Here is a 10,309-nt window from a genome sequence, read left to right on the forward strand (position 1 = left end):
GACCTAAGCATCTCTGAGCCTGTTTTCGTATTTTTGTATGCTTATAAAAAAAACATGTAGTTAAGTCCGGTCCGGTGGTTTATTTAAAAGGCATTTCTGCAATTGTCAAAGGCAGGTTATCGTAAATATATAAAGTGAAGATCAGAGATCTGCCTCAAGGAGAGAAAGTGTTGAAAATACTAAATAAAATAAAGATGAAACATAAAAAGGGACTAGTATTTTTATAATTTTTTCGGGTACGGTCATTTTACACCACTATGCAAAACATCAGAAAAATCTGATATGCCGATCCCGATAAAAGCTGGTAACAGACGAACGATCGAACAGAGGTTAATTCAAAAGACCTTCGAGGAAGGTTAAGAAAAAGACGGTGTAATAGCAAAATTTCAGTTTAAAAAATGTCTTTCGCAGAAAAGCAGATATTTACAAAACAAAGATCAAATAAAAACATACAAAATTTTCCCTGAAATAAGTTCTACCATTGGATTAACGCCTTCCTCCTGGACCACCGCGTCCTCTACCACGTCCTGGGCCGCCACCACGAGCACGGCCTCTTGAAGGTCCACCTCGGCCACGTCCACGCCCGCGCGTACCACGGTCTCCGCCACGTCTTTTTGGTTCATCATCCACGAGCAAAGTATCGAGTGGTAAACTTTCCGGTAAGATAAAATAACGGATGTTGTTTCCACGGATACTGAGTGTTTCTAACTGGACAGGGTCTTTACCTTTCAATGTCATCTTGACCGCTTTTAAATGTGTGTTCATGCTCATATCGACTCCTGGGCATAAGAGAAGAAAATAAAATGCAAATCAAAAGATTCATATAGAAAACACACTCAACCAGCAAAAAGGTGATCCTAAAATTTGGATAAAGAACTTATGTAAACTCGATCTGAAACCAATAGAATATTGAACCTTACAGCTCTTTATTCAAACAGGAGCTCCGCAATGGACTTTTCCTACTATTGAAACGCCTCGTTGAAGCAATAACTTAACTCTTCCCAGGCCCAAAACAAATAATTTGTTGATAAAAGAGACAAGGTTTCTCAAAAAATCTGCAAGCTTCGAATCAAATCCAACACTTTCTTATTAATACAGGCTGCCAAAAAGTTTAGGAAATGCAGGGAAATGAAACACAGACAGACCATTGAGTTGAAACCCTGAAGGGGCTAGAGAGGAAGCTCTTGGGTGAGAATCGAGGCCACTTATCTCCCATCTAAAACGCATGACGAGTGATTTTCGAGAAAACAAAGAAAGCTCTATATTCAAAAAAAAATTTAACACTGTGAAAGTTTCTGACTTGTAATATAATCCTATTAGCAGCATGTATACCAAAATTTGCAATTATACACCAATCAGATCAGGTTTTATGACTTTTTTGTGCAGGCTTATCTAAAACCCTGTAAAATCCCAAAATATTAGATTTAGCATAACTTTTGATCTAGGCATACAACTGGCTTCAAATTTTGACAGGTTTTAGGTATCAATAATAAATTTTCAAAAAATATTTCAAAAATTTTCAAAAACTGATGACGTCATCACAAATGACGTCATTGTTTTTTTTGAAAAAATGTACTCATTTTCTTCATGGATTTTTAAACGTTCATTTTATTAGTATGTTTAAAACTGTCATCATGACGTCATCACCTTTATGATGACGTCATCAACCCAAATTTTTTTCTATGAACTCCTTTTGTGGTAGAGAACATTTCTGCCAAGTTTCAAGTCCATATCTTTTCTAGATCAGCCTACGTAGACACTTTCTGATTCTAGTTGATCTAAGTTTACCACAGGGCATCATTGAAAATGTTTTCAGAAAACAACTTACCAGTAATTGTTCCATGACAAACTGTTCCATTCTTCAACTCCACTGTCACAGTCTCGTGACTCAACTTCATCAAAAACCTGCAGACAAAGAAAAATTTGAAGCATTAGTCCTATTTTGGCTCTTCTAGCAGCTTCTAGGAGAATGATGATCTGAAAATTGATGTTTCAACATTTTCTCAAAGAGAACAGTGAGTCATTCAACTAAATGCAGGTGTAATAATAACAATAATAATAACATATGTTTCTAAAAGTCTTCAGGGTGTGATACCTCAGGATACCTCACCCTCTTGGATTTTGCTGAAATAGACCTTATCGGAGTTTTTTATTTTTCTAAAAAAGCGATGCATTGTGGGATTGCTTCGAGTGTATTACAATAGAAATCTCTTAGGAATTCCTCGAGGGAATTCTATTGTAATACACTCGAAACAATCCCACAATGCTCGCTTTTTTAGAAAAATAAAAAACTCCGATAAGGTCTATTTGCACCAAATGATCTACTACACAAGAAAATAAGACCCTGAAAATTTCACCTTGACATCTCAAGCAGTTTTGAAGATAGACAAATTTTTTCCTTAAACACGGGGGGAGTCAGTGTACCAGAAGGTGGCATGTATCCTTGGGGTGGGTGGGTGTTTGAGAAAAAAATTTGTCATATACTACCTGTGTACTATAAATGGGGTGTTGGGTCCAAAATTGATTTTGATTTTTACTACCTATGTACCAAAAAAGGGGTGTTGGGTCCAAAATTGATTTTAACAGTGCGGAAACAAAAAGGTTCAGAAATTATCTGCTAAAATAGAAATGTAAAGTTGTTCTATCAGGTTCTATTATAAATTGATCAAGCCAAGTTTGTCCAAAATCATTCTTCCAAACTTCTTGGAATGAATTGAAATCCTACCAGATCCCACTGAAATGAAGGTTTATTGAGTCAATGTAAACATTCGAACATTTGAATTCGAACATTTGAATTCGAATATTCAACATTCGTACATTAGAGGTGCCAACTCTCATGCATTGGGTGTGAGACTCATGCATTTCCACATGGTCTCACCAGAGGAATGTAAAGAGATGGAAAAACAGCTTTTCTGATTACTCAAAGTTCAACGATCACTTCTATTGAAAATTCTATTGTAAAACGTTGATTAGGTCATTAAATGAAAGTCCAGAAAAGACGGCTCGCCATACAAATCGGATGGTTTCTACATGATTTGGCGATAAAAATAAATTAGTTTTTCCTTTTTTGCCGATTACTATTTCAATTTATAAGAATAAGGAGCAATATTTTTACCAATGTATAGCAAAAGAAATTCTTAACGCAATGATATTAAATTGGTTCTTGTAAAACTGTCAGAAGTCGAGTAAAATCAAGATGAAGTTATAATTTTCTCGAGCTCTAGCTTTCCATATTATGGTGGCGGTCATGATGCGGTTATATCAGTAGAATCGCTAGGAAATTCTGAGCAAGAAGATATAGGTACCTTTTCTTATAGGAGAGGTGTATCCAAAATATAAGCCCTAAAAGTTTGCGCATAATCAGGCTTGAAACAAAAGAATTTCGTCACAACACGCTAATTATGCAGATTTTTTATAGCGACAACAAAAGAAACCTATTTACTCGATATAAACTCCCTTAAGGGCAAGAGACCTGGTATATGACAAGCCGTTTTTCCATTGTTTTCAAGAAGGTGTTTTTCCATCTCTTTACATTCCTCTGGTCTCACGTAATTTTTGAAAAGTTTCATTGCTCACGCATTTTGGATTTTTGAGAAAATTTTTCCTGTTTTTCCGATTTTTGGAAAAAAGTTTTCCCAATTTCGCGATTTCCCGAAAAAAAGTTTTCCTGATTTCCCGATTTTTGGAAAAAAGTTTCTCTATTTTCCGGATTTTTCCAGGTAGTAGCCGGTAATAAATAGGGGGTATGCAGGCCATATTTTAGAAAGGCAGGGCAGCGTCCGTTGCTGGCCAAAAAGGGCACTTTTTCTAGTGTTTTTCCACTAAAAAGGCTGTTTTTACCAAAATTATAGTGATTTCCAGAGGGGCATAAAAAATGGCCTGGTATGGGGTGGTTTTGGGATTTTTCCATGTAGTATGGTGTACTTCAGGGGTGGGTGGGTGTCAAGTTTTGAAAAATACCTTGTAGTACACATACATGCCGCCTTCTAGTACACTGACCCCCCCTGACCCACCCACCCCAGGATACATGCCACCTTCTGGTACACTGACCCCCCCTGGTTTGGTAAATATTCATCTTAAATATAAGCAGATTAGCTAAATGGTTTTAACAGTAGAATCCTATTCAAAAACTTTTATTTAGACTCATTCAGAAATTCTACTTTGACATTAATTTGCGCTTTACAGCAAAATCAGGCAAAATTTCTAAGTTCAAATGTCATGATTAGCTTTAGACTGTCCAATATCTCTATTTTAGCATAGTGCGGAAAGGGTGTGTGATACCCCTTCTTGGCATCCCCGCCCATAGTGTGCAAGGGGGTTCCAGGTCCCACCTGAAAATCAGGTCCCACCTTGATCCTAAATTCCCACCTTCAGCCCAAACTCCCAGATCCCAGCTAAAAACAAAAAAAAATACTAATTCGAGGAACAAAACAAAATTTCTTTACCGTAATATGAAGATGCAATTATCATATGATATATTATATGTCTATTATATACATTTAAAAAGCAGATATATTAAGGCTCTCAGCTTATGCAAAATAAAAGCAGCTCTATCTATCTAAAATTAATTAAATAAAATTTTACTTTAACTTTTTCCAAAACACCCAAAGTCCCACCTAAAGAAATTAACTCCCACCTTAACTTGTTTCTCCCACCTAAAACCTGGAAAACCTTAAATCCCACCTGATAAATTTCGACCCAAATCAGCAAAAGCCCCCCCACTATTCTGGGGGGAGTGCACACTATGGCCCCCTAACCGTAATGCCTATCCCCCAAGGATTTTGGACAAAAATAGCTAACAAATATATGGTGAAATATCTTAGAGAGAAAGCGAAATGATTTTTGCTAGTATTTCAAAGAAGAAACAAAATATCAACATAGTGTCAGCCTGGGTTTAGGTACCACGCAAAAATTAGGTTCCCCTTGAGTTTTAAGTCCCCCCCCCCAAAGATCTATGAATTTTTTGTTAGCCCCCAGGACTTTTGACCCTAGACACTTTCAAAAAATTGATCCAGTAAAAAAGGGTTTTCCAATGTAAATTGCATTCAGTTCTAAGTTTAAGATAAATATATTGCACAACACTTTCTATAAAAATATTGCGCCGCAGACGAAAATTTTTCAGAATTATGAGCTTTAATTTGAGTAATTAAAGCCAACTATTAAGCTGAATTATTTTAGACCCCACGTTACCTGATGAGATTTTAGCTACCCCCAAGTACCGTGAAGTCGGCTAACTTGCATCAGTGGAGGCTAACATGCATAGCCCTCAAATGACTAACCAATCAAAGCAGAAAAATTTCAAAACAAATGAACTACGCAGCTTCGCTCGCAGCTCTACTCTACCATTTTTGTTTTGATTTAATTTTGTATTTTAAGGACCAGACAGGTCATTCATTTGAGGGCTATTATGCATGTTAGCCTCCACTGATGCAAGTTACCTGACTTCACGGTACATAGGTCCCCCCAAAAAAGTGGTGTACTTCCAGCACCCTCCTGTTTTGGGAAAAATTTAGGGTGTAACCCCCCCCCCAACCAGCAGGGGGGACTGACCCTATGATCAAAAAGTGACTTAGTCCTGACTGATACTTTCTGTCACAGTACCAAATCCACAAAAACTTAAGCTCTTATACCTTAACACATCCAATTCTATGGTAATTTGAATACAGTTTGCCTTGTTTATAAAACCACGGTACAGATTTGCCGCAATTCACCCGCAAGTGCATGGCGTCTTGAACTTTTTTTGTTTGCATTTTACGAATTTAGAGGCTTGCCTAGAATGCTTCGTAAATCTTATACATTATACACTTAGACAGGCAAAAAAAAAAGGTGAAATAAGTGAAAATTGAGGGACAAATATTGAGTACTTAGGCGAGACCAATTTAATTTGTTGTTCTACGGGCCCGACCGACCCTATTTTTGTTAAAATCAAAAAAATTATAATATTGAATTTCCACCACAATATATTTTTACACACTACTTATTTGTAAGAATTAATTTGAATAAAGCTGAAAATTAATTCAAGAAATTGAAAAATTTCGAAAATCAAGCATTCCATACACTAAGATTTTATTATGATCTTCAGGCGAACCCGAAAAACATTTTTGTTTCCGGTCCACCAGCCGGGTGAAAATTCATTTCGTCGCCTCCCGGCCGCATTTTTTTCGTACGGCGTGTGATTTATCGCACGTGATATTTTATATTCTATTGTAAAATACACGCCTAGAAGTCACTTGGAATGAAGGTTTTATCCTGATCATTGTTATAGAAATGAAATTTTATTCATCTCAAACTAAACCCTGCATTGTTTTTGTTAATTCTTGCTTGCAACTCAACTTTTAAGAATGTTTTTTTATACACTATACAACTTGGTTTTTATAAAAGAATCATGCTGATTTGTGAGTAAAATAAATAGAAACATTCACAAAGTGGGGACTTTTCAGTAAGTAAACAGCTTTGTTTTTATAAAAGGAATCATGCTGACTTGTGAGTAAAATAAAAAGAAGCATTCATAAAGTGAGGATTTTAAAAAATTGGGGAAATGTTTCTCTCACTCTACTTTTTTCTCAAAAAAGTTCACTTCATAATCACAGTTTGGAGCCTTTACAGAGTTAAGGTAAAGAAGACCATCATTTTAACTTCTACAAGTGCTTTAAAAAATCGAGTTTTGGGATCGAAATTTAGCAAAAAAAAATTTTTTGCGGCCGGCCGGGTGAGTGTTTTTTTCGTCACCCGGTGGACCGGAAACAAAAATATTTTTAGGGTTCGCCTCATCGAAGATAAAAAAAGTGAATTTTTGATCCATATATTTTTTGGAAAACATTTTTGGTACTTTACCAACCTAGCCTGGATATCCAGACGGTAAACTATTTTACCGTCTAGTTTTTTATAATCTTGTCTCTGGTTTACGATCTGGTCCAAGTAACTAGTCTACAGATGAAAATGAAAACAAATGAAAACAAATGAAAATGAAAACACAGGTTCATTTCTAAACAAAATGGCCGCTGGAAAGGAGCCTTTATAAATGTGGCTGATGTTTTGATGTAGTTTAAAGTAGTTTTGAAAGTTTATTGAGTTTGTAAAAGAGATTTTATGGAAAGTTAATTATGTGTGTCTGCCTGGGTTTCCAAAGTTTTTGATAGTCTGTCAACAAGGGTTCACTCACATACAGTATCAAACAAACTGTATCAGACTTTTTTAGTTGCACCAGACTCTAAAATTTTAGAATCTTTCTATGTTGAGGTAAGAGTTTTTTTTTCTAAAATTTTGAGTCTGGATACCCAGGCTATTACCAACCCTGATAAATGAAAAATCTATATATTAATAGCCGTAGTCTGTATGTGTGTTGTTTTTTTGTTGGTTTGTTTTTTGTGTGTGTCACTTTCATTTTCGCGAGCAATGTTTTGTTCTTTTAAAATATGACTTTTGCTTCTTGCTCCACAAATGTGTTAAATCAGATTCGCGCCGTTTTATAAAGACTTTGAGTTGTTTCGATAAGTTTATTTTGATTGATAGATTAGACTTTTTCTTTTTTTTCTTTCTTGTTTAGTTTTATGTTTTCGAATGTAATTAACGACCCTATTTGATTTGAGACATTCGAATTCTTTTCAAAACAAAAGAAAATCTTTTAAACAGAATCTGTTAAAGAAAAGAACAAATTTAAAATAAAACATAAGAAAACATAAGTTTGTTAGAACAACAGCAACATTAAAAATACATTCAAAAGGCGGTAAAAACTAGAGTTCTTTCTTCGTAAAAAGGGACCTTTAAACATGCATGTCGATAATTATTTTGCTGTAAATCTAAGTCATTGTTGAATTTGAAAAAGTTATGACGAAGTTATTTTATATTATATAATTTGGAAATGACGCCCTTCCTGCTTACTGATCATTTTTGCCACAAAAAATCTTTTTCAAAATATGGGAGGGATAGAGTCAAACTTTGAAGAGAAGCCGGGTACCGGCTAGTTATTCTTATTTTACCGACCGACCGACCCATATTTTTCTAACGATCTGTCCGTAGAACAACAGATTAAATTGGTCTCGCCTTATTTTGAAATCCTTTAAATGCGTTTTATATATAGGGAGTTATAGTTTAGAGAGTCAGAAAAATTTACTCAGCGTGTTTAAAAATCTTTACCGGACGTGTCGGAGAATAATTTATTAATTGATGACGTTACAAGCAAAAGTGAAAAAATTGATGTTGCAAAATTTCATAGTTTTTTATATACTATTTGAAGCGTTTTTCTGATGTAGATTTTAAATCACATCAGTCTCAATAAGTAAAAATTTGAATATGAAAAGTTATGAAGGTCTATGGCTCTTCTATGACGTCATTTTTGAAAAAGTGCCTTATTTTAAAAGGAATTACGATCTCAATTTTCTCGAGTTAGGTTGAGAAATCGAATATACCCGTTTAAATGTCTTCTGTATAGTTTTTGACGAGCTTTCAAATGGTATAAATTGTTTTTCGTTTTGATGACGTTGAAATTTGACATTTTCAGGGGGTTAAAGGTTCCTGATTGAAGAAAATCACATGTCAAATTTAAGTCATCATAACTTTTGAAATCTAAATTTTTACTAAATCACTACTGAATGTGTCCGTTAAATAAATTTTTGGACGCCTAGTAAAATTTTTAGTATCATCAGATACATGGGAACAAGAAAAACCAACTCAGTGTTTGTCCAAAAGTCATCCAGATTTTAAATGTCGTCAGCTGCCTGTCTAACTACCGTGAGGTAACTTGCGTGGAGGCTAACATGCATAGCCCAAGACGATCTCAATCGAACGGAATCAACGATCGAACCATTCGAAGCAAATCGAACGCAATCAACGATCGAACCAGTCGAACCAAATCGAACGCAATCGAATCTCAATCGAACATTAAAATTCTGGGTAATATTCGATTGGTTCGATTGTTGTTCGACCATCGATTCCGTTCTATTGAGATCGTCTGGCTTTATTCTTGCAGCTTTCCAACATCCAAGCTCTCAAACATCACAAGCCGAATGAAATTATTTTCGATTTCCCGTAGAAATTATGCGAGCGACGAACAATCCGGGGGTCAATGAATCGACAATCGAACACAATTGAACATCAATCGAACGCAATCGAATACCAATCGAATCTGAAAATTGCGATAATATTCGATATTGAAATTCGATTGCGTTCGACAATTGAATTTCAATCGGTCGATTGCGTTCGATTTGGTTCTACTGGTTCGATTGTTGATTCCGTTTGATTGAGATCGTCTGAATAGCCCTCAAATAAATGACCTGGCTGGTCATTAAAATACAAAGTTAAATCAAAACAAAAATGATAGAGTAGAGCTGCGAGCGGAGCTGCATAGTTGTATTTTAATGACCAGCCAGGTCATTCATTTGAGGGCTATGCATGTTAGCCTCCACTGATGCAAGTTACCCAATCTCACGGTAGTACATTGATATATATGATGAATCAAAATGTTTAGTAATCGTTTGAATGTGAAACGAAGAAGGTTTGTTTAAAAATATTTGAAGAAATATAAAGAATAAAACTTGAAATCCATCTTACTTTACTAGTTTCATGGTGAATATAACCCAAGGTTAAGATATTCAAAGATAATTTCCACTCCAGCAAAGAGTAGAGGTCCAAACATTAAATCGCCATTAAAAGCGTTCGCACAACGTCGATTCTTCCCGCGAAATGAGCTTTAGTTTCATTTTTAAAACAACCCGAAACGGCATATTTTCGGAAGATTTTCAGAAAATCGGGTTAGTCGTGGTCATTCATTCTACAACAATTCTACGGAAGAAAGTCATAGTCATAGTTCAACCATGGAAAAGAAAATAACTTCCGAATTTCTTGAAAACGAAAGTGAAGAGGAGTAGACAAATAGACAGAGCGGGTACAGCACGGCACGACGCACCAACCTTACCGCACCTTACAGTACGACTGTACGAGTACCTACTTCATATTTTTTGATGTACAGCAGCAGATAAAGACCCACCCAATTTCAGTAAGCTGAGCTTTCTTATTTCTTCTCAGTTTTGATGTTTCAGATTTTATTCATGTGGTCAGATTATGAAAATATACAGTTAGTTTATAGCTCTAGTCAGCCAAATTTTCAAACTATTATATCAGAAGAAACAAAAGTAGGCTCATCTGATCAGTTAGGAACATTTGGCGACTTCCTGTGCGCGATCGCAATCAAAAAAATTATAACCACACTCATAAAAAATTACGTTTGTGTCTTTTTTTACCATTTTTTGCCTAGACAATCCAGTATGTGGATTCCAAGAAATCTCGCGCCAAAGATAATTTTCCGTACAGC

At 35.5% G+C, this 10,309-nt stretch overlaps 1 protein-coding gene across 1 annotated transcript; it reads right to left on the reverse strand.

Annotated features, from left to right (window-relative positions):
• Positions 1-384: 384 nt before the first annotated feature.
• On the reverse strand, positions 385-9,700 carry LOC136812596 (small nuclear ribonucleoprotein Sm D1-like). Its single transcript, XM_067069128.1, has 3 exons — positions 9,550-9,700; positions 1,829-1,905; positions 385-779 (listed from the first exon to the last, which is right to left on the reverse strand). The coding sequence occupies exons 1-3, from the start codon at positions 9,561-9,563 to the stop codon at positions 487-489; spliced, it is 384 nt and encodes a 127-aa protein (XP_066925229.1). The 5' UTR covers positions 9,564-9,700; the 3' UTR covers positions 385-486.
• Between the last annotated feature and the right edge of the window lie 609 nt (positions 9,701-10,309).

This window comes from Clytia hemisphaerica, unplaced genomic scaffold (genome assembly GCF_902728285.1).
Source record: "Clytia hemisphaerica strain Z4C2 unplaced genomic scaffold, Clytia hemisphaerica genome assembly, whole genome shotgun sequence".
Taxonomy (NCBI): Eukaryota; Metazoa; Cnidaria; class Hydrozoa; order Leptothecata; family Clytiidae; genus Clytia; species Clytia hemisphaerica.

Excerpts from the sequence above, each read along its gene's own strand:
- LOC136812596 (XM_067069128.1), bottom strand. Across the intron at positions 780-1,828 it reads TTGTCATGGAACAATTACTG|GAGTCGATATGAGCATGAAC; the intron begins GTAAGTTGTTTT and ends TCTTATGCCCAG.